This window comes from Sus scrofa, chromosome 12 (assembly GCF_054392235.1).
Source record: "Sus scrofa isolate SSC_HxYL_T2T_F1_AM1 chromosome 12, Sscrofa_HxYL_maternal_Yorkshire_Landrace_v2.0, whole genome shotgun sequence".
Classification (NCBI taxonomy): Eukaryota; Metazoa; Chordata; class Mammalia; order Artiodactyla; family Suidae; genus Sus; species Sus scrofa.
The window spans coordinates 2,118,100-2,140,347 of record NC_139394.1 but is presented as its reverse complement, the minus strand read 5'-3'; the positions used below and the strand labels follow the sequence as shown (position 1 = coordinate 2,140,347).

General features: G+C 60.4%; 2 protein-coding genes across 3 annotated transcripts in view; both read left to right on the top strand.

The window, feature by feature from the left end:
• The window catches only part of RNF213 (ring finger protein 213), a 119,564-nt gene extending 114,391 nt beyond the window's left edge, over nucleotides 1-5,173 (top strand). The window contains 5 exon segments of the mRNA NM_001444554.1: nucleotides 257-334; nucleotides 903-1,097; nucleotides 1,447-1,536; nucleotides 1,629-1,807; nucleotides 3,254-5,173. Of these exon segments, the coding sequence (NP_001431483.1) occupies nucleotides 257-334; nucleotides 903-1,097; nucleotides 1,447-1,536; nucleotides 1,629-1,807; nucleotides 3,254-3,407 (696 nt within the window). The 3' untranslated portion in view covers nucleotides 3,408-5,173.
• Nucleotides 5,174-7,584: 2,411 nt separating this feature from the next.
• ENDOV (endonuclease V) lies at nucleotides 7,585-21,197 on the top strand. 2 transcript variants are annotated; one of them, NM_001444596.1, is given in 9 exon segments: nucleotides 7,585-7,666; nucleotides 7,955-8,126; nucleotides 11,425-11,559; nucleotides 11,706-11,745; nucleotides 12,521-12,633; nucleotides 13,667-13,735; nucleotides 14,061-14,189; nucleotides 16,420-16,493; nucleotides 17,220-21,197. In NM_001444596.1, coding segments are annotated over 9 exon segments (879 nt in total). In that variant the 5' UTR covers nucleotides 7,585-7,610; the 3' UTR covers nucleotides 17,311-21,197.
• The last annotated feature ends 1,051 nt before the right edge of the window (nucleotides 21,198-22,248 follow it).

Here is a 22,248-nt window from a genome sequence, read left to right as displayed (position 1 = left end):
AGCTGCAGCATAGGCTGCAACTGTGGCTCAGAGTCCGTCCCTGGCCCGGGAACGTCCATAGCTGAGGGTGCAGCCGTTACAAAACAAAAACAACAAAACCGTGGACATCACGGGGCAGCAAAGGGCTGCCTGCTGTGCCCGGTGCTGCACTGACTGGCCTGGGACTGCAGCTGGGTTCTGCTCGGGCGTTTTTTGTCACCTGGTGGAACCTCCACAGTGGAGTCCGTTCCCAGAGCCTGCTTTCCTCTCCCTTTAGGGGCTGCCCACCCTGGTGTTCAGACGAGACTGGAACTACGAGCATCTCTTCATGGAAATCAGGAACAAGATGCCCCAGGTGATCTGTCTTCTCACGAGCACACGCGCCCGTCCTGTCCGAGGGTTCCCGTGTCAGGACTGTCCCAGCTGCTCCAGCATTTGCTGTGAGCAGCGGCGTTTCGGGGCCTCCCCCCGGTCCCCGAGCCCAGGGCTCTTTCCAGAGGGCGGGCGGGACGGCAGGTCAGCAGGCGTTTTCCTGTTGAGGATCAGCAGAGGGGACTCGGGCAGTGGGTGCTTAGCGATGATGGCAGGATTCTGTGGGCTGGTCAGAAAGCCCGGAGAGCTCGTTTAGTCCTGCTTTTGTGAGTTACGTGTGTTGTGCTTGGGGTGTGCGCACGTGTGATGTGTCTGTGGTGTGCACGTATGCGTGTCCGTGCACACGCCCTCACCGAGATGTTCTGAGGAGTCAGCCACTTCATCTCACTTTCTGTAAAGTCCCTGAACGGCGCTGGCCCTGAGCAAGCTCGGGGTGTCCGCTGCTGCTGCTATCAGAGTCCGTCCCACCCGGGGCCTTGGCCGTGGAGAAGGTAAGCACGCTTATCAGGCAGCGACCCGCCACGGACCCGCTCCTGCCTTTGATTTCCTAGCACCCCCTCCCCAACTCGGTCATCGGCGCCATCAGAGGACAGCTGCAGTCCTACAGCGACGCCTGTGAGGCTCTGTCTGCCATCGAGGTCGCCTTGGGGTTTCTGAGCACGGCTGGCGGGGATCCGAACATGCCCTTGAATGACTACATCCAGAACAGGCTGGGGATGGGCGACCAGGCCTTGCTGGTTTCACAGGTGGGTCTCCCGTCCTGCGTTGTCCCCCCACTGGGCACCACGCCCCGGGTAGAACCCCCCGAAGCCGCTTCTGAGCGAGGCGAGAACACCCCCGCGCCAGCCAGTCCGCAGTGTAAAGAACACACTGACAGGAGGGGGCGCTGGGTCCAGACGCGGTGCCACAGCTATGCGGAGGCGGGCCTGCGCGCTGCACGGCCTGGGGGCCCCCGGGGGCTGCTGGGGGGGCGGGGGGGTCTTTCCGAGCCGGTCTGGAGAATGGGAATGGGTGGGTGGCGCAGAGGTGGCTCCGGCGTGAGGGAAGTGGACTCCGAGGACGGGTGAAAACCGCAGCCCCGTGCCCGTCTTTCAGGCCTTAAACAGATGCCAGTTAAGACACTCCATTGCCCTCTGGCAGTTCCTCTCTGCCCACAAGTCCGAACTGCTGCTTCGACTGAAGAAAGTGAGTCTGGCCCCTTCCTGGACCCCTGGGCCGAGCGAGGCGCAGGCGCGCTTCCTGGGCTTCCGCGTGGCACTTGTTCTCATTCGTTCCAGGAGCCATTTGGGGAAATCGGGCCGAGCTATAAAGAGGACCTCTGCCCCCAAAACGCCAAGCTGCTCAGCACCTTCCTGAACCAGGCAGGCCTGGATGCCTTCCTCCTGGAGCTTCACGAAATGATGGTCTTGAAGCTGAAGAACCCCCGGTCTGCGAAGGATTTCAACCCTCAGTGGAGGTACGGGCTCGCGAGCCCGCCGGGCGAGGCGCACACACAACGTGCGGCCCTGTCTCCCGACGTCTCCCCAGACGTGGAAATCCTTCTTGCTCACTGCAGAATTCGGATTCCTGCTGGATCGCCACTACCGATGGCAAAAGCCATAGATTCTCTTAGAGCAGGGGCCCTTCTGTGTCAGAGAGCTGTGCGTTTCAACTTAGAAAAAGCCACCCCGCGTATGTGCATGAGAACACCCAGTGCGAGACGCGAGCGTCTCTTCCACTGGTTGCGTCTAACGGCCCAGGGCGGTGTGTCATTTTCCCTTGTGTTTCCCTATTTACTGGGGAGGCTGAAGATGCGTATCAGCCATTTGTGTATCTTCTTCTGAATTCCCTCCCGACATCCATTTGTTGTTTTTCTTTTGGGCTGCTTTGTCTTTTTTCTTAATCTTAAAGGATAAGATTAGGGTTTTATCTCTTACGCTACAGATGCTCCATCTTGGTCTTTAGTTTCATGAAGCCAAATCTGGCAGCGTTTTCCCTACAAGGACTCTGTGGGAAAATCTACCTGGAAGGGTCTTCTGTATCCCAAAGTTAGACAGTATTCTCCCAGGCTTTTGCCTTGTCCTTGTAGGGCCCCACCCACGGCATGTGGAGGTTCCCAGGCTGCGGGTCTAACGGGAGCTGTAGCTGCCAGCCTACACCCCAGCCACAGCCACGCCCGATCTGAGCTGAATCTGTGACCTACACCACAGCTCACGGCAGCGCCGGATCCTCGACCCACGGAGTGAGGCCAGGGATCCAACCCGCATCCTCATGGATCCTAGCTGGCTTCGTGAACCGCCGAGCCACGACGGGAACGCCTCCTTGTGCTTTTAGAGTTCTGTGTAGTACATTTGTCTTGTTAACCAGTTTGTTTTTATGTGTGGTCTGAGGTGGGGTTTTAACTTTGCCGTTTTTGTAAGTAGATAATCAGACTCCGGTTTCTCAGCGACACACTTCATAAGGCTCTTCGCCTCGCCAGTGCTACGTGGCATGAGTCTGTGCACACTTGTGGTCTTTGAACTTACTGAAGAAATCTTTACAGTCTCCTGGACTTTAGCGTAGGGAGGCTGATCCCTTTCTTGGAGAACTTACGATCTCTGTTAGCACAAGTCATCAGCTGGAATACGGGCTTTTTCTAAACAGTAGGGCTGCTTCTGCACAGCAGCCGTATTACTCGAGGGTGCAGAACCTCCTGACGGGGCGTCAAGGGGAGCTGCGCCCCCAGGGAGCAGCCGGGGGGCACTAGAACTCGAACCCGGGGCCAAGCGCCCGTAACCCCGTCGCTGGCTGGCCGACGGGAAGCTGCCTGTCGCGTTCCTGGCCTTCGCGAGCACTCTGGTTCTGTGATGGCCTGAAAAAGTGACCAGCGATGGTCCCCGTAGGTCGTACAGAAGACTGACTTCTCTTGTTCCTTGGTTTTCAGCCTGAGAGACACGCTGGTCAGTTACATGGAGACGAAAGGGAGCGACATTCCTCCCGAAATGGAATCTCAGTTCCCAGAGGAGATCCTGCTTTCCCACTGTGTCTCGGTGTGGAAGAAGGCTGCCGAGCTGAAATGGAATCGACACACGAGATAGACCCGCGCCCCGTCCTCCTCACCGTGGGCTGGGCTCCGCCGTGGGCTTTGGAAGGACCGCCGTCGGCGCAGGCGCTGCATTCGAGGCCAGGCTGCGCCGTGCTGGCTGTGTCAGGAGCGTGCACACTCTGGAAACCTCTCTCCATTTTCTGAGTGCCGCTCCCTGGGCGTGAGAGCTGAAGAGTGCATGGAGCTGGAATAAGCCACCATCCTCTGCATCCAGGAGACACCGCCCGGGAGCCCCTCAGCTGCGCGCCCAGGAAGCGCGGCCCAGGCGTCCCAGCCTCTCAGCGCGCGCTCCGCCACCGGGCCTTCCTGCTCAGACTGTTGCTGCGGTGGTGAGAGGGCGGGAGAAGGGTCCGTGATTTTTGCCTTTTCTTTTTTCCTTATTCTGCACTCGCAGAAGATAGTTGGCTTTCTTTTTTCCACTCTTTTAACTTCCGAGCAGGGCTTGGATATTTCTAGGTTTTCAAGAGGATGTGACAAAGTGCCAGGCTTTTTTTTTTTTTGCTTTCTCACAAATACAAGACAAACCAGGGCATTCTGTGAGTTCCTTGAGGCCAAACGAGCCAGCCTTCCCCCAGCACCCACTTGAGTCACAGCCAGAGGTCAAGGGTCAGTGCCCAAAAGCTCTCCCTGCAAAGAGCGCTGGGCCCAGAGTCAAGGACTCTTGGGTGTGTTAGCTTCCTCCTGTGTGAAATGGGGGGGCCGGATTGAAGGCCAGATTCCCTTCTGGGTTTAGTCAGTTCTAAGTAAAGTTGACCAGTGTGAACTGGCTGTCCCCGCTGTGGTTCTGGCATTTCTGGGGGACCTTTTTGCCTCTAACATTCTGCCAAGCAAGCGTGCGCCTGCGGCATGGTCCCAATTCTGCCCCCCCCCCCACCCACAGCGAACGCCGCTCTCTTTGGGTCTCAGCCAAGGAATAAAACAGACCAGGAGAGAATACAAAACCAGTTAAGTTTCTGAAGGAGGAAAAACGAATGGTCAGCTTATTACCCCGATCTCATGCTGCTTTTCTCATTCCGAGTGTGGTGTCTTTTCTTCAAAATCTGCTCGATGCTTCTGACCTCCCGGAACAAATTCCTGCTTCTGTGAAGCTCGGCACCTGTTAGCACAAGTCGGCAGAAATGCGTTTCACACGCGTTCCAAATGAGCTCATGGTCCAGTCAGCCTGAAACCGGGCCCATGGGGTGCTGAGAGCCTCACAAGTAGAAATGCTTGCCAAGGACACCACGGGCCCCTTCGGCACCGCTGGAGGGAGCCACGGAGAAGCCACGCCCCAGCCTCCTCATCATGGCTCCTCTGAGTCCTGTTGGATGAAGGGGAACCCAGGGAGCCAGGATTTGATACACCACCACCTGCTCTCAGTGCCTGATTGCAGAGGCCTCCTGTGCAGAGCCCCCCTCCCGACATCCGCCCCCTGGGGGGCCCTCTAGTGGGTGTGGGAGTGGGGGCTGCTTGTTGGTCCCTTCAGTTTGCACTGGGAACTCCTGTGACGGCTCGGCGTTGGGATGCAGCTGGCCGGCCTGTCAGGACCTCCTTGTAAGGGGAGTGATTTTTTTCCCCTACTGTGATGAAGGTGTTCTTTTGGTTTGTTTGTTTGATGAAGGTGTTTTGTTTTGTGTGCTCTGCCTTCAAAGCGCTGACCGTCACACTTGGCAGTATCTTGCTCCCGGTACAGAAGTGCACTGGCGGAGCCCCAGCAGATGCGGACTTAATTCTGTTTGTCATTCCTGTTTTAATAAACTTGAATTTTGCTCTAAAGGATCCTCTCTGGGGAAGAGACATCTCCCAGGCTTTGGGGAATGGTGTCATTTGTTCGTGGCAATGTTCTTGGAGGGGCGTCCCTAACGTGGAAGGTTCCAGACAGAAAACGTATGGTCTGGTTTAGAATGTGACAGGGTAAACTTTCCCTCCGGATACAGTGACAGTAGGGCTGAGATCCGCGGTGCCGTCTCACACCACTCCTGGCTCCGGCCTGCGCCTCCCAGGGTGCCCTCCCACCCCTGCCCAACAGGACGTTCCTGTGAGCTGGCAGTGCCCGGGGCTGGGGCTCTATGAGTAACCGCTGGGGTTTGGGTGGTGGGATGGAGAAACAGCGCCTTGGGAAAAGGAAAAAAGAAGTGAGAAGCAGGAAGCTTCCAGCAGCCCACGTGCATCGGAGTGGCAAAACGCTGCTTCGGGGAAAGCTGCATCTTATCCAGAAAGGAAAGGCTCCCCCAGGAGAGAATCCGGCTCAGAAGAGAAGCGCTGGTTCCTGAAGGCGACGTGTCCCCGGCTGTCCCACCTCCTCCCTCCGCGTCTGGGTCGTGTCCACCTCCCTCCTCCCTGGCAGCTCCCCCCAACCCTGACCTTCCCCTCCAGCCCTGGTCACTCGTTAATCCCGCGCTCCAGCATCATCAGTCCCATTTCCAACTGGAAAAACACCAGGGAAGTGCTTTCTCCCAAGAAAGCAAACAAAGCTGACAAAATTCACACCTCATCTGACTGAAGTGTATTCTGGGGACAGCGGGCCTGTGCTTCCTGCTGAGGAGCGGGGGGTATTTTGGGACACCATCTGGGGCAGGAGCGGAGAGAAACTGGAGGGAAAGGGCCCAGCTGGAGCTCACGGAAGCCCCCCACCCCCCGGGGAGGCACATCCTGCAAAGACCTGCCTCCAACTCTGCTCCCTTCGCACCTAGTCCGGGAGTGTTCCAGGCCCCCCACCTCCCCTCCCCGTCACCACGCCTGCACCCTGACTTCACCTCTCACAGGCCAGCGATTGACTCCTGGTTCCTGAATCCCAGGGCCTCTGTGTCCTGACCTCTACACGGCAGGACTGACACACAGATAGCCCAGGGGGACCCCAGAGTAAATCCTGGCTCTCCCATTTGCCAGTTCTGTGGCCCCGGGCAAGCCACATGTCCTCTTGAAGCCTCAAGCTTCCCGTCTGTAAAACACCCTCCGCGCTGTGGGGAGAAGTCAGACAAGATGCGTCAGTCACAGCTCTGTGCCCGGCTGGCAATGAGAGCTCAGGGAACGCTCAAACTCTCCCAGCTGAACACAGCACATGTCAGGGCCCCACCAGCGGCCCAAGGCCACGTGAAGGCTTTTCTGGACCTCAGACTCGAATCCTCGTCTTGCCTGTGTTCTTGCGTCTATGCTCAGGCCACACTGCTCATCCTAATAGAACGTAAGCCGCAGGTTAAATGCCACATTTCAGCTTCGCTGGCTGCCTTTCACTACAGCCCGTACACCAGCCTCTGCTACCTCTCTTTGCCCGGCACACTCTCTCCTAGTCACCCTCAGGGTCTCCTCTTAAATAGCACCCTTCAGAGAGGCCTTTCCCAAACCTAGTTTAAACGGGTGCTGGCACAAAGCGAACAGAAGCTGTGTTCACGGAATTGAAGAGCACAGCGAAGTCAGTTTCCAAAGGTTGACTCTATTGAGGCTCTCTGCTCACCAGCATCCACAGACTCAAATTTATGAGTCTGGCCTGGCCAAGGACTGTGTCCTGCCCTCAAAACCTTTAGCGTCTCTGAAACTGAAGTCAAGGTACGTGTGTATGTGGACGCGCTGTGCCAGCGGTCAGGGCATAACCCCCCCAAAGTGGCACCTCGGCCTACTGATCTTAAGGCGCAGAAATTTGAGAAGACAGAAGAGCAACAGGGTCACTCCTGCGTCTCCCACTTTCACTCATCTCCCCGGTGAAACGTCCCCTCTCTGCACCAGGCGGGAGACTTTCTCATCGCCAGAGGCAGCGTGTTCAGGGCCCAGGAGCAAACCTCAACCCGGCTTCGCCATTTACTCCCCACGGCCCACCCCTGCGCCTGGTCAGTCTTTCAAGAGCTCATTGCTTCTTTCTCTAAAAGGAATAAAGCTGCCCACTCTGGTCGCTGCGGGTCTCTTCTCCGGCGATGAGTCCCGTGTCCGGGCAGAAATTCAGTGAAATGTATACACGAGCTTTTCTCCTGCAGATCGAGGTTTGCCAGTGTAACCTTCGGGCCCCGGAGGGGAGCGACCGTGCTCCGCGTTCGACTGCGGGGAAAGGCCCCCTCTAAGCCTCGGCCTCCGCTCCTCCAGCGCCCCTCATCCCCAGCGGGACCTCCGGCCACTAGGGGGCGGTGTCCCGGAAGCCCCTGACCGCCGCCATGACGACGGCGTCCGGCGCCTGCGCGCGGCGCTCCGGAAGTGACTCTACCGGAAGAGCGCTGAGGGTCGTGCCATGGCCCGAAAGGCGGCGCGGGGGCCGCAGGAGGAGACGTTGTCACTCTGGAAACGGTAATGGGGCTGGGGAGTGCGCAGGGTTAGGGACTGGAGCGATGCGGTTCCTCGCGGGCCTCTGACCTCGTAACCCCGGGCTTTGGGGCCGCGGGGGGCCTGGGCCCGCCTCCGGTGTGCGGCCGAAAGGTGCCTTCGGGAGCCGTAGCTTCCGGCGCCGCATCTGGGGTCCCGGAGGAGGGAGCGGATGAGAGCGGGAGGACCCCTGACCCCCGGGCGTGGCCGTTCCGCGGGGCCCGGGGAGCTGGGCCTGGCGGCCTGTTCGACCTGTGTCTGCCCTGCCCTCAGGGAGCAAGCCCGGCTGAAGGCTCTTGTCGTGGACCGGGACACAGAGGCGTGGCAGCGAGACCCCGCCTTCTCGGGCCTGCAGAGGGTCGGGGGCGTGGACGTGTCCTTTGTGAAGGACGACAGTGTCAGCGCTTGCGCCTCGCTGGTGGTGCTCAACTACCCTGAACTCGAGGTAACCCCTGGGGGGGACACTGGCCTGCGTCCGCACCGCTCGGGCCCGGGTGCATTAGTGAGAGAGGCGGAGGTCCGGCCAGGGAACTGTGCCAGGGCGGAACCCTGCTTCTTCTTTTGTGGGAGCTGCTTAATAAGCTGGAAAGACTTGTAGAAAAGGGGAGAGGGCAAAAGTTGAATAGAGTCTGTGGCTTAAGTCCGTATTAACTCACGATCTCCAGGTTTGGCCATCATCTAGGGCTCCTCATCTCAGGTAGCCACGGTAACACACCCCAAGTTACCCAAGCTAGAAATCTCTGTCTTCCCAGACTCCTCCCGCAGGTCACACCGCAACTCCATTTTTTCCACTCCTTTACTGTCACGGCTGTCCCCTTGTCTCTTTCCTTGCTGCCCCTTCCCTGGCTGGGACATGGTCATGTCTCCTGTAGGCGACAGACAGCATCTTCGCTGGGTCTCTTCTCCATGCTGTCCGCAGAGCAGTTTCCCTAAAAAACAGCTATGAGCAGGTCGCCACCTAGTCCACTTGAAAGACACAGGTGTCCATCCTGGGATCTCATGGTCAACAAGAGTAACACTCAGTGACAAGGTGTAACGGCCCTTCCTGCTACGCCGCTTGCTTAGTGTGACTCACTGCAGGCTCCGCTCTCGCTGCCGCCTGCTCCTCACCCTCTCCGGAGGACCTCGGCTTCCTCAGACGTGCTGTGCTGTATCTGCCCGCCTGACCTTGGCCGTGGTGTTTCCTCCTCTGGCTCACTCTGCATCTCTCAGGTCCTCCCGTGATCCCCCCCTCATCCTGCAGGACCAGGAGTTGCTCCCTTTTTCTCACACTGGGATGGAATTGGCCTGTCTGCCTCCCCTCCACTGCCAGATGGTAAACCCACAGTGGTAGGAACCATGCTGCCTTGCCCAGCGGTTGTAGCCTCAGCACCTAGCTCAGTGCCTGGCGCATGGAAGACGCTCAAATAGACCATGAGTGAGTGAGCAGTGTATCCACGACTCCTGTGGAGTCAGCAGCTCAGGAAGCCTTGGCTGCAGAAGAGCTCAAGGAGGACATCTCTGCTCTGCAGCTTCGTCTGTCTGCTCCTCTGCCGTCTCCCAAAGCTGCCGTCGTCCTGCCTCAGCCTCTTTGCACTTTACTCAGAAGACACGCTAATCAGAATAAAGCAGAAACGTATTTACACGCAACTCGGAGCTTGACAGGAGTAAACGAGGTTATGGGTAGAAGCAGCGTAATGGGCCTGGGGGAAGTCCGCAAAAAAGCGAGCGTTAGCCGCGGTTAATCCTGAGGGCTTCTCCCCGTCCACGACCCAGACCACCTGTTCCCATCGCTCTGCCCGACTCTGCTGCCGTACTGACCACCCCCGCCCTGCCCTGGGCCTCTTTCCTAGGCGGGTGTCGCAGTACTTGTCGCTGTACTGAAGTTGTCCATTTAGGACATGCCTGCAGCTCTCAGGGCCTGTGGTCAGAGTGCTCTCCCTCGTGCAGTCCTCCTCCCATCATTGCAGGAATCGTTTGGAATAAAGTCTCTCCTTATCTCAGAGAAAAGAAAAAGAAAGAAAAGTCACTGGTTTGTAGTTGGTTTTCCCTGCCATCTATGGGATCTCGGAGAGCACAGTTATAACCGTGTTTCTCTTGGGCCCAGCACTGAGCAGAGTGCTTGCTGCTTGGGCAGAGTCGGCGTAGTCGTCCTGGGCTCTGGAAGCCTAGCCTGGGAAAGGATCTGGGGAGAGTCCGGTGCAGTCTCTCCCTGACGTGGATCTGCACGGGCGCCTGGGAGTGTATTCAGAAACACAGGTTCCACGGCAAGTCCACAGCGACCGAAAGTGGATTCGTGGCTGCCAAGGGCTGGGGGTGGGGCGGATGGAGGGGCTGCCGGTGGGTGTAAGAATTATTTGAGGGTGAAGAAAATGTTCTGACATTAAATCAAGTTCATTGCTGCACAGCTCTGTAAGTACCAGCAAACGCTGAATGAGGCTCTCCAAGTAATTTTATGGTAGTAAACTGTATCTCAATAAAGGTGTTTTGAAAAAAAGACGTCCATGCCTTTAGATAATCCCCGCACTCAGGGCCAGGTAGTTGTGACCCAGCTGCCAGGAGCAGTGGAAGTATGATTTTGAAAGCTGTCACCAAGAGACTGGGGGGCGGAGGTGGTCAGTCATGAGCCGGGACGGCGAGGGTGCTGGGGAGTGTGTGCTTGGAGGGAGACATCCTTCCTCTCAGGCCAGTGTGGCTCTAATGAAAACTCAAGTTGAAGGGCCTTAGGGCTGTGGTCCTGCACTCTGAGCGGGCCCCCTACCGTTCTAATCAGGTACCAACAGGGCCCCTCTTCTGTGCTCTTCAGACTTCTCAGCTTAGGAGTTCCTTTCTGTGGCTCAGCAGTAGTGAACCCAACTAGTATCCATGAGGACGCGGGTTTGACCCCTGGCACCGCTCAGTGAGTTAAGGATCTGGCGTTGCCATGAGCTGTGTTGTGGGTCGCAGATGCGGCTCAGATCCCGCGCTGCTGTGGCTGTGGTGGAGGCTGGCAGCTGCAGCTCCAATTAGATCCCTACCCTGGGAACTTCCACATGCCACACAGGCGGCCCTAAAAAAAAGTAATAATAATAATTAAAAAGAGTAAAAAGGGCTTCTCAGTTTGAGGAGCAGCCTGCCGGGGCGTGTCAAAACTCCGCGTGGTCCCCCGTAGCTCTGCCCCAGGCGTTCCCCCAACTCCTCCCAGCGTGCAAGGGCCTGTTGGCACGTGTCCTCGGGGGCAGCCCCTCCTCTCTCGGGGGTTGTTTGCAGTTGCAGCCTTAGACTTTCTGGTTTTGGACTCTCATCCCTCGGGACCCCGTCCTCTTCCAGACTGCCTCCCCTGAGGGGACACTTGGCCTTTTTCTGAAATACGTGCACTCTCTTTCCCTAAAGCCCTAGTTGCTCGCTCTTGTAGCCTCTGTGAAGACCTGGCCTTTTCTTTCCCGAGGCCCCTTCTAATAAGACACCCCAGGGTACTTGCTCGCAGGAGCTTCTCATGCTTTGTCTCCTGAGCCTCCAAACAGCCCGGCAGCAGGGTGGGGCAGGGAGGCAGCCGCTCCGATTCACGCTGTTTCGGTACAGGTGGCTTTTGACTCCCCGCCACCTGTCTGCGAAGTGGATCACCCGTCCCCAGATAGTGAGGTGGGTAGGGGGCCTGGGGGGTGGGCCTGGGGCGGGATTTGGCAGCGATGAGGATTGACAGATAAGGGCTGAGGTTGTGTGCGGGGCTGGAGGGGGGCAGGTGGCGGGGCCACACCCCTAGTGACCTGCATGCCTGGTGGCAGGTGGTGTATGAGGACTGCCGCATGGTGAGCCTGACCGCCCCCTATGTGTCGGGCTACCTGGCCTTCCGAGAGGTTCCCTTCCTGGTGGACGCGGTGCAGCGGCTGCAAGAGAAGGACCCTCAACTCATGCCCCAGGCAGGTACCTCAACAGGGCAGGAGGAAGGCCCCCCGCAGGCCCCACCCCCTTGCAGGAGAGGGAGGAGACCTTCTAAAAGGCCAACCCGGCCTGATGGGCGAGGGGCACTTGAGCTGACGGTGACTTTCCCCTGTGGCTCTTGCAGGTCCTTTTTGTGGATGGAAATGGGGTGCTCCACCACCGAGGTAATCCTCTCCCAAGTCGGCTGGGGGGCTGTCCACCTGTGCCCGGCCCCCAGCCCTCTGCACCAGCCTGGCTGCGGCTCCTGGCCTCACTCGCTTTGTCAGGACCCCTCATAAAGAGCCCGTTTCTCTTCCCCCATCGCGCCTGCCCCTGCAGCCCGTGCCAGCCCCGCTCAGGTGCCTCTGCCCAGTTTGGAGAAGTCACAGGCCCTGGGGTCAGCTAGACTGTCCCACTGGTGGCACATCCTGTGTCCTGACGGGCCCTTGCCTGAAGCCAGACGCAAGCAGACGGGGACACCTGCTCCCACCTGAGCACTGGAGCCTTGGCCCAGGGAGAGGGCAAGGGCGGTGGCTGCTTTAGCCTCAGATGGGAGCCTGGGTCGGGTATAGGGTCTGGAAGGGCTGGCATTGGGCTTACAGCCCCTACCCTGTGGGCTCACACCCACCCAGGATGCTAGCGAAGAACCAGCAGGCCAGCCCTGCGCCTGGATCCCAGTCACTGCCATCCTGGCCTGCCAGGAGCCCCAAGGGGCAGCGTGGCAGAGGCCTGCTGGTGGCCACACAGGGGAGGGAGGATGCGAGGAGCCGGAAAATGAAAAGAGAAGCAGGTGAAGCCTGGAAGCGCGCTAATCAGGCTCCTCATCTATCAGGGAGGGCGGCGCCCCCTGCCCGGCTGGCTGGCTCCCAGGGAGGCCCATCACGTGAGCTCCCCGAGGCTGGGTGCGCCCCGCTCCCCAGCATCTCTAGACCCCTCACAGCCACCGCTTCCGCCCTGCAGGCTTTGGGGTGGCTTGCCACCTCGGTGTCCTTACAGACGTGCCCTGCATCGGGGTGGCCAAGAAGCTCCTGCAGGTGGACGGGCTGGAGAATGACGCCGCGCACAGGGAGAAGGTGAGGGCCCGCCCGTGACGCTCACTCTCCTCCTGACCGGGGTCACCGGCCCGGTGTGGGGAGGACCAGCCTTCCATGCGCGTCCTGCCACCATGGGTGGCGGGCCATCTCTGGAGCATCGCAGCTCCTTTCCCAGCCTCCTGGGCCCGTGCTCGCCTCTCCCTGCAGCGCCCACCCCCCCCGCCTTCGTGCTGCCCCAGCGCCCCTTGTGGGGACTCTGGGGCCTGTTGGACGGCCTCGGGGTGTCTCCTTCCCCTGGGACCCCCTCCAGAGGAATCCAGTGACACACGGACTCTGAGGTCAGGGATCAGCCGCGTCTGTCTCTCCCGGGCTCCCCTGTGCCTGCGTGGAGCACTGGTCTGTTGGGTTGACGGGGCCCCCGACCCCCTCAGGAGGCCAGTTGTCACCACCAGCCCGCGAAAAAGCTCGTTGAGTTCCACCACCCATGCTCAGATGTGTAGCAGCGGGAGTAAGCAGCCTTGGGCAGGTTGTGGCCCCGGCTGTGTCCCCGCCTGGCCCCTGCCCCTTCTCCACACAGGGCAGGCAGGAGAGCGCCTTGCTGGGGGGCCCGTGCTGGGGGCAGCACCCTGGACGCAGGGTCCACTCATGGGACGGGCCCTTCCGTCTCCTAGCCGCGCAGCTGCTCAGGGGTCCAGTTGGAGCTACTGCTGTGGGCCTATGTCGCAGCCACAGCAATGCAGGATCCAAGCCGAGTCTGCCACCTATATCACAGTTCACAGCAATGCCAGATACTTAACCCAGTGAGCAAGACCAGGGATCAAACCAGCATCCTCATGGATACTAGTTGGATTCGTTTCCACTGTGCCACCATGGGAACTCCTAGGGCCTACACTTTGACTCCCAAAGATTTGGATGTAACAGAGGAATTTTACCCCTTTCACCTGAAAACCAGATGTTGTTGAGTTAAGTAGCCATAGACTAGCCGCGCAGCTGCTCAGGCTTTAGAAGAGCAGCCTGCCTTCAGCCCTTCCCCAGGAGAGCGGTTTTTCCAAGTCTCTCTCCTCTTCTCCAGATACGGCTCCTGAAGGCTGGAGGAGACTCTTTTCCTCTGATGGGAGGTTCCGGCGCTGTCCTGGGCATGGTGAGTGGCCAGGGGCCTGCTCCCCACTCAGGTGGACCCCTCCGCTGAGGGTCCGTGGGGCCCTGGGTCAGCACCCACCACACACCCACCAGGCCCCGTCCAGCTCTCTGGCCTCCTCGCCACTCTGGCTGACCCTGCATCTTTATTTCTTCCCTCTCCCACATGCCGTGAGGGCCTCTGAGCCCCCGCTCTTCCCACCCTGTCCCCAAGACAAGCAGCGAGAAGGCGCCTCGGGGTGCTCCGGGTCCTCCAAGCTCCCGCCACCCCCAGGACACGTCAGTCCTCCAGCTCGCACCACACCCTGACCTCACTGCCTTATCCCCAGGCCCTGAAGAGCCACGACCACAGCACCAAGCCCCTCTACGTCTCCGTGGGCCACAAGATGAGCTTGGAGACAGCCGTGCGCCTGACCCACAGCTGCTGCAGGTTTCGGATCCCGGAGCCCGTGCGCCAGGTGGGGAGCCAGCGCAGCACCTGCCCTTCCCGTGCTCCCGGGGGAGGGGAGGGGTCTGGAAGCTCATCCTGGAGCCCTGCCCTGTCTGGCCTGGGGTCCCCTGTGCCCCTGCACTCAGCCTCTCAGCCTCCTGTGTCCTGGGTCATCGGGAGATCAGCCAAGATCCACTCAGATGCAGTGTGGCCTGGGCGGGAGCTGCCGTCCTCAGCTGGGGGCCCCATAGGGCTGCTGGGCGGGGCTGCTGGGCAGTGCTGAGGGGATACTCGTGCTGGGAATGCCCAGGCAACTCCGGCGCCCAGCACCTAACAGGGGGCCCAAGGGGAGCAGAACTCTGGTGAAAAGTCGGCTCAGCTGAGAAGAAGCTCTGTAGGCACCAGAGATAGGGCTGGTGCAAGATGCCCTCAGGCCTCCTTGTGGACTCAGCTGTGAAGAGGCCTGCTGGGCGAGGGGGAAGGACGGTCCAGGCCCCAGGACCAGCATTTGCAAAGGTCCTGGGGCAGGAAGGAATTTGGTGCCCGGAAGCTCTGAGGAGGGTATGGCTGGAGCCTGGGCAGGGCAGGCAGGTTCACCACAGGGCCTTGGTGTGAGTCAGATCTGCCGCCACGGGAGCCCTGGGTGCGGCCTGCTCCTCCCCATCTCCCTGACGCCTGTGCTGCTTCAGCTCAAGGAACCCTGGCCAAGGGGCCGCAGGCCTGCCCCAGCGGCTCAGCTCAGCACCAGTGGAGGGTCTGGGCTCTGCCTCGCCCACCCTAAGAGCCCCTGCTGCTGCCACCTGTGGGCCTGGGGCCTCGTGGCTGCTGGTGCGCGGGGTGGCCGCCAGGTGGCGGCAGCAGCACACACGCGGGTGTGGCTCTCAGCCCCGGCTTGCAGCAGCTGTCCGCAGAGCCGGGGCCTCTCGGTGGCGTCCAGAGTGGGTTCACTAAGTGTCCACCAGCCTCAGCCTTCCTCCCTCCCAGGACAGGGTTCTCAAACCTGTGGCATGTGCCCTGGCCCCAGGGCCCTTTCCTCCCCCGTTCCAGCTGCTCGTGCGACCTGGTGGGCTGGCAGGAGGAGGGGAAGAGAACACGAGGTCTGTCCCCAGGTCCTCAGCCAGGGCCTCTGCTGAGCTGGTCCGGTGGGCAGGGCTTGCTTTGCTCCAGAGTAGAGGGTAGTTGCGTCCTTGCAGATGGGCGGTGCCCTATGAAGGGCTCTGTGCTCCCCAGGGGTGGGCCAGGACCCCGTGTCTGCCTTTGAGAAAAGCCAGTGGCCCTGTTGCTTCCTGGAATGAGGGTGAGGTCTTGTCCTGCGGCCCTGGCTGTCTCTCGGTCCATCTTCTCCCTGGGCCCACTCGTCTGTGCACACTTTGCCCTCCTGACTCCTTCCAGAAGCTCTGAGAAGAAGCTGGGAGGGGAGGGCTCAGTGCCCACAGCCTTGGTCACAGGCCTGCTGCCCCCAGGCCTGCCCGGGCCAGGCTGCCACAGGGGAAGGTGGGAGGTGCTGCCGCGCGTCTCCAGGGCCTTCCCCCAGAACTCTGGCTGCCCACCTGCCCACTGGCCTGCTCCCTTTGAAGTACAAGCAGCCGGATTAGCTGTTGTGTCCTGTAGTCACGCAGCCCGATGTGGCACTAAGCCCATCTGAGCCAGGATCAGGGGCCTTCCTGAGGCCAGGCCCCCCGGAAGGGGGTCAGCCTGTGGGAGAGCCCAGGTAGCAAGATCAGGGGGCGCCCCACTCAGGCCCGATCCCAGCCTACAGCCCCACTCAGGCCCGATCCCAGCCCCACTCAGGCCCGATCCCAGCCTACAGCCCACAAACCCCCTTTCATGCTCGGTGACTCTACAGAACTTTTCAGACGCTTCCCCAGGGACAGAGGTTGCAGCTGACACTAGCGAAGGAAATTGATGAACCAGAAGTGAGGACAGCCAGCTGAGCCTTTGGAGAAGAGGGTTTTAGCAGAGAAACCTTTGGCTCAAGCAAAACCTGGAGGGGGAAGCTTCAGCTATAAACCCAGTGAAAACCAGCGGGAGCGGGTGCCCGGCCCACTCTCCCAGGCCCTGTGGGACATGCCATCAAGCGCTTTGTCCAGCAGGCCTGGCACCCTGGCCCCACACACCGTGGGGCTGCTGTTCCTTGTCCTGAAGGCTGGGCCTCCGTGGGCTTTCCCAGGAGGGGCCAGGCTGTCGGGAGGGAGCTTGTGCAGGGGGTCAGCTTGGGTCCCCGGCCACCACCTCACTCGAGCCGTCCCTCTCCCCAGGCTGACATCCGCTCCCGGGACTACATCCGCAGGACCCTGGCAGTCCAAGGGGCCCCTGTCCCACAGCCGGAGAGGTGAGCGCTGGGTCCTGGCCACGTGGGGCTATTTCAGGTGGCTGAGCCTCTCCCTGCTGCGGCTCAGAAAGGACAGGAGAGGAGCCAGAATCCTGGGGGCTGATGTGGACCCCACGTTCAGTGGGAAGTCTCCAGAAACCCCTAGGGCCCACCTCCTGGCAGGGCGGCCCCTGCCCACCTTGGTCCATCCATCTGTGAGGCGCTGGGGCGTGCACTCTGCAGAAGGGGCGAGGGACTCAGTCCACCCCTGGCCCTGCCCCAGCGGCTGGGTCTTTTCTGCTCTCCATGCCTGCTGCCGTGCCTGTGCGGTGCACCCTGCTTGTCGTCCCGCTGTGCTGCAGTGTAGTCACAGCCAGCAGCGTCCGGTGATGTAATCCTGACAGCAGTTACCGCAACACAGGCCCTGCCACGCTCTCGGATGAGGAGACCGAGGCACCTGGGCCTCCAGCCCACCCTCTGCAGGCAGGAGCCACAGCAGGCATGGCAGCGTTGCCTTCGTGTCCCCTTCTGCTCCAAGCCCGCACAGGCCTGGGCTTGGTGAAGCTGGTTTGAGGGCGGGGGATGGTGTGGCTGGGGCCCCGAGCTGTCCCAGGGTGGGGGCTGGCCACCCGGGTCTGCCGTGCCCACTGGCCCCTGAGGATCCAGGTTGGCACAGCTTCCAGGAACTACCTGGGGAGCAAGGGGGCTCTGGCGTTTGACGCCGTCCTTTCTCAATGTCATTACCAGGAGCGGGAAGGCACAGAGGCCAAAGGCGTGCCCCAAGGGAGTTTCAGAAGAGCCCGCAGGTAAGAACGGGCTCCCCGAAGCCCACAGCTGAAGCCCCAGGACATACCGGAAAGCCCCAGGCCCAGGGGCAGTAGGCCAAAGGCTGGGTGGCACAGAGCCGGAACCAGGAGACACCCAGGCCGCCTGCGACAGGTGGGGCATCCAGGGGCCCGAGGACGTGGGCATCCCAGACACAGCCCTGCTCAGATGCGCCAGGGTTGCCGCCTCCCAGTCCACGGTCACGAGGCCTGGGGATCAGGAGCCAGCTCGGCAGAAGGCAGAGCCCGCGGGGCAGAGCACCAGGCCCAGGGATTGCGGAGATGAGTTTCCCGGGAGCACTGGAAGGGGAGTCAGGGTTCACAGGGGGTTTTCTGGTGTTTTTTGTTTTGTTCTGAAAGTGCCCAGGTGGGCTTACGGCTGCCAGACTGCGAGTATATCCCAGCTCCTCCCGGCCCATCTGCTCCTCTGAGTGCTTGTGCGGCTTTTCTTTGTGTCCATTTATAAACCAGCAGCCCCTCTATCTGCCCAGGACTCTGCTGCTTCCGCGCCAGCAGGGAAGGACCAGGCTGGGGTGGCTGCTGCTCGGTGCGGCCCCTGGCTGCCGCACCGCTCTCCAGCCTGCCTGTAGCTGGCACATGCGGGGCCAGGAGGAAGGGAGGAGAGCATCGTCTTAGCGCGAGGGTCAGGGCACACACGGGGCAGCCTGGGCTGCAGGGATGGGGTGCCAGAGGGAGTGGGTGTCGGGCTCTGCTGCCCTGGCCAGGCGCTGTGAGGGTGGGAAGCCCATTGCGGCCACGTCCCGACCACGTTGAGTGCTGATAGCGCTCCTCGTTCCTGCCAGCCTAACACACGCCGCCTTGCCAGCCTTTCACCCAGAGGCCCAGCCTCAGAACTCGACTCCACCTTGGAAAAACAGCTCTGCCCGGCCATCCCTCTCAGTGTGAGCCGAGTCCGGGAGGCGCACGGCCTCTCCCGCAGCCCCCCGGGTGCCTCCCAGGCAGCCCCCAGTCCTCCACCTGCCGGCCCGCCCCCCAGGCTCCCCAGGGACTCAGGAATCTGCTGAGAGGCGTGAAGAATCCACAGAGGTCTGTCTTGACCGTTATCTTGCCTCTGGAGAGGGAGCGGTTGTCAGGGTTTGACAGCCCAGGATGGAAGCCTAGGGAGGCGCCAGGTCTCAGCGCCCCCTCCGCGCCCTCTCTCGTGCCTCTCCTTTCATTCATGACGAGGAGGGAGTCTCCTCCAGGGCTGGGCTCCTGGAAGAAGCCAAGGGGACAAGTGAACAAGGCAGCCTGTGGTTTGGGGCCAGCAGCGTGCTGCCCTCTTCCCCTCCTGCTCACCCTTGCCCCCAAAGCCCTTTGCTCGGTGGTGCCAGAGGCTGCCCCACGTGATGGTGGCGGCCCCTGGTCAGGACACTGCAATGGGAGGTGGGGCCGCCAGGGCCCGGCGGCTCACCCCACCCTCCCTAGCAGGCCCCAGCCATCTGCCCACGTACCCCAGGCTGGGATGCTCCCCCTCCACCCCTGAGGCTTTCAGCTCTGTCCCTGCCTCGGACGAGACACAGCTCTGTCTCCCAGAGGCAGAGAGGAGGTGGGACGTGGCGCTTGTCCTGCGAGAAGCCTGATTTCCTGCGGGGCTGCAGCACTCGCTTGGGTACGAGGCTCTGCACAGCGCCCCTGCTCGCAGTGGCACAGTCAGTTCCCAGAGAAGGAGGGATGGGGGCGGCCAGCACCAACTGGGCTCCACCCTGAGGCAGGAGTGGTCATGGACCCCTAGAGCCCCATGATGGCAAGCACAAGCAGGCCTGGGCAGGGTTCCTCCGGGGGGGATGTCACACCTCGACTAAGCACAGTGGTCCTGGGGGGACCAAGGACAGGGAACAGTGGCACTCGGCTGGGGCCCCAGGCAGCCGCTGCTACGGAGTCTTAGGGTGCCGAGCCACCCCCGTTGTGCTGCGACCCTGGTGCCTAGGATCTTGTGCCAGAGGGGCCCTCGGGAGACATGGCCCCTGCCTGCTGCCCAGAGCTCATCAGGACCCAGGGTCAGGGCATTGGGGAGCTCAGGACAGAAGCTGGGCAGCCCAGCTGGCCTCGGGCAAAGCTGCGGGCCTTTGATGGGGGTCACGCCTGTCCTGCGACTCTGGACAGCTGCAGCGCTGTGTGACGTGGCTGTGGCACAGAGCCAGGCAGGCAGTCAGTCCTTGCAAAGGAAGTGCTGAGGTTTGGAGACGGGGGGCCCACGGAGGGCAGGGCCGCTGGCCAGCAGTCTGCAAGGACTGCTAATTCCCACGTAAAGGGTCCGGGTTTCCCACCATGCTCCTCCCGCCGGCTGAGGTCCCGCGAGCACTGGGCCGGAAGGACCATGACTCCGGGGCCCTGACTGCACCTTCCCGCCAGCACCCACAGGAGAGCATCCCAGGGTGCGAGGGGAGGGGGGGCTCAGGGTGGTGTCGCAACTGCGTCCCCCTGGGGACCCATCTCTCCAAGGGGTGCACAGAAATGGCCCAGGCCTCCTCCTGGGTGGGTGTAGAGCCACTGCCTCCTCACCGACCGGAGGGCTCAAGTGGGTGAAGGCGCAGCCTGCTGCGGGGTGAGGTGGGGTGGGGGGCTCAGCCCCGTCCGCGCCCCTTCCGTGAGGAGCAGGCGAGCCTGAGCTGGGGCTGCAGACAACGGAAAACCTGCGTGGCTTCTGTTTGTCTCAAGGCTGAGGTCACACATGAGTCACCGTTTAGGCATCTCTAAGTATGTGATGACGTGGTCTTCAGTCTCCTCAGAACCTCCTGCCGCCTCCCCACTGCCCAGTTCCAGAGCTTCGCCCGCCCCGAGGGGACGCCCGGGCTGTGAGCACGCGCTCTCCGTGCTCCGCCCGGACCCGGTTTCGGGGGCCTCGATGACGCTGCCATGAACCCAGATGCACGTGTTTTTGTGTGAACTTACTTTTCAGTTTTCTTGGGAGCGGAATTTCTGGGTGACACGGTAACTCTGTTTCGCCTTTTGAGAATGGCCCTACCCTTCCTGGGCTGCCCCTTTTTACGGCTCGGCCAGCCGCACGCGGACTTGCAGTTTCTCTGCCCTCCCACCGCCGCTTGCTGACCTCTGTCCTTTTGATTTTGGCCCTGCCTGCGGATGCGACGTGGGATCTCGCGGTGGTTTTGATTTGCATGTCCCTAATGACTGCTGACGTTGAGTTCTTTTTCATGTGCATATTGGCAATTTCTATCACTTCCTCGGAGAAATGTCCACCCAGGTTCTCGGCCGTTTTAAAAGCTGGGTTACTTGGCTTTTTGTTGCTGAGCCGTATGAGTTCTTTGCACGGCCTGGACACCCGGCCCTTTTCTGTTACGCGATTTACAAGCATGTTCGCGCATTCCATGAGTTCTTTTCGTTTTCTTGATAATGTCCTTTGATGAACGAGAGTGTTAAAATTTGCTGCAATCTAGCTTATCTATTTTTCACTTATTGCTGGTGCTTTTGGTATCACGTTGCAGAAACCATTGCCTGATCCAGTGTCACAAAGACGTCCTCCCATGTTTTCTTCTAAAAGTTTCGTAGTTTCAGCTCTTACTGACGTTTAGGTCTTTGACGCAGTTTGAGGTAATTTTGGGGGTCCCGTACAACTCCAAATGAGTTTTAGGACCAGCCTGTGCCTTTCTGCCCCCAAAAGCAGTTAGAATTTTGATCGTGACCACACCGACGTGCCTGCGAACGTTGCCCTCTTAGGTTTTCCAGCCCCTGAACACAGGGTATCTGCTGCCTTAGGTAGATCTTCCCGTATTGCTCTCCACAATATTTTGTACTTTTCATTGTACAGGTCTTGTACTTCCTTTGGTTAAATTTATTACTAAGTGTTTTAGTCTTTGTGATGCCATTGTAAACGGAATTATCATTTATTTTGGGATTGTTCATTGCTGGTGTATAAAAATACAACTGATTTTTGTATCTTGTATCTGGCAGCTTTGCTGTACTCATTAATTAGCTCTAATGTGTGTGTGTGTTCTTTAGGGGTTTATATATTAGGTCATGTCTTAGGTGGATACAGCTAGTTCTACTTTTCTTTCCTCCTTTCCAGCCTGAGTGCCGCACTGTCTGGTTCTTGCCTGGAGGTCCTGGCCGGAACCCCAGGGCGAGGAGGGAAGCAGGTGGGGAGGGCGGGCCTCCTTGTCTGGTGCCTGGTCGGGGGAAGCTTTCGGTCGTCCGGCGCAGAGTATGATGGGAGCCCGGGCCCCCGCAACGATCCCTGACCTGCTGTGCCACCGGGGAACTCCCCCTCTGTCTCTTCTTGAACCCGTTGGTCGTTGGTGTGTCTCTGGGAGTTTGTCCATTTTATCCAGGTCATCTAATGTGTTGGCAGGCACTTGCTCATGATCTGCTCTTTCCTTTTCTGTTGGGTTGGTTGCAGCGTCCCCACCTTCCTTCCCGACTCTAGCAGCTTGAGTCTCTCCCTGTGTCAGTCTGGCTGTGAGTGGTTTTCTAAGGAGCCCTGTCCCCACCCCCAGGATCCCTCTGTGGGGCCCTGGCTCAGAGCGGGGGCTGGGTGGGCAGAGTCTGTTGCAAGATTCCGAGGGGCAGGCCTCGCCTCCATCTGCTTTCAAGGGCTGCCAGCTCTTCCCCGCCAGGCTGGCCCCACTGCATCCTGGGCCTGACCCCAAGGGACCCGCTGGAGGACAGCAGAGGCAGCCGACCACCCTCAGTGTGCTGGGAGGGGGCTCGGCCTGGCGTGGAAGGCTTGTGGCGGAGCTGGGGGTGGGGGCTGGACCTTGAAAGGACTAGCGTTTCGGCTGCAGCCTGGGGGAAGAGAGTCTGAGTGCTGCGCGATGCCGGGGGCGCTTGGCTCTCTGCGGGCCACGCCAAGGCCGTATCAGAGATGAGCCAAAGGGACCCCCAGCCCAGCTCAGGGGGTGGGCCAGGCTGGGGGTTCATGTGGAGGGGTTGGGGAGGATGCGGGGGGGCCACGGTGGAGCCTGGGGACCCGCTGACTGGGCTCACTCAGGGGA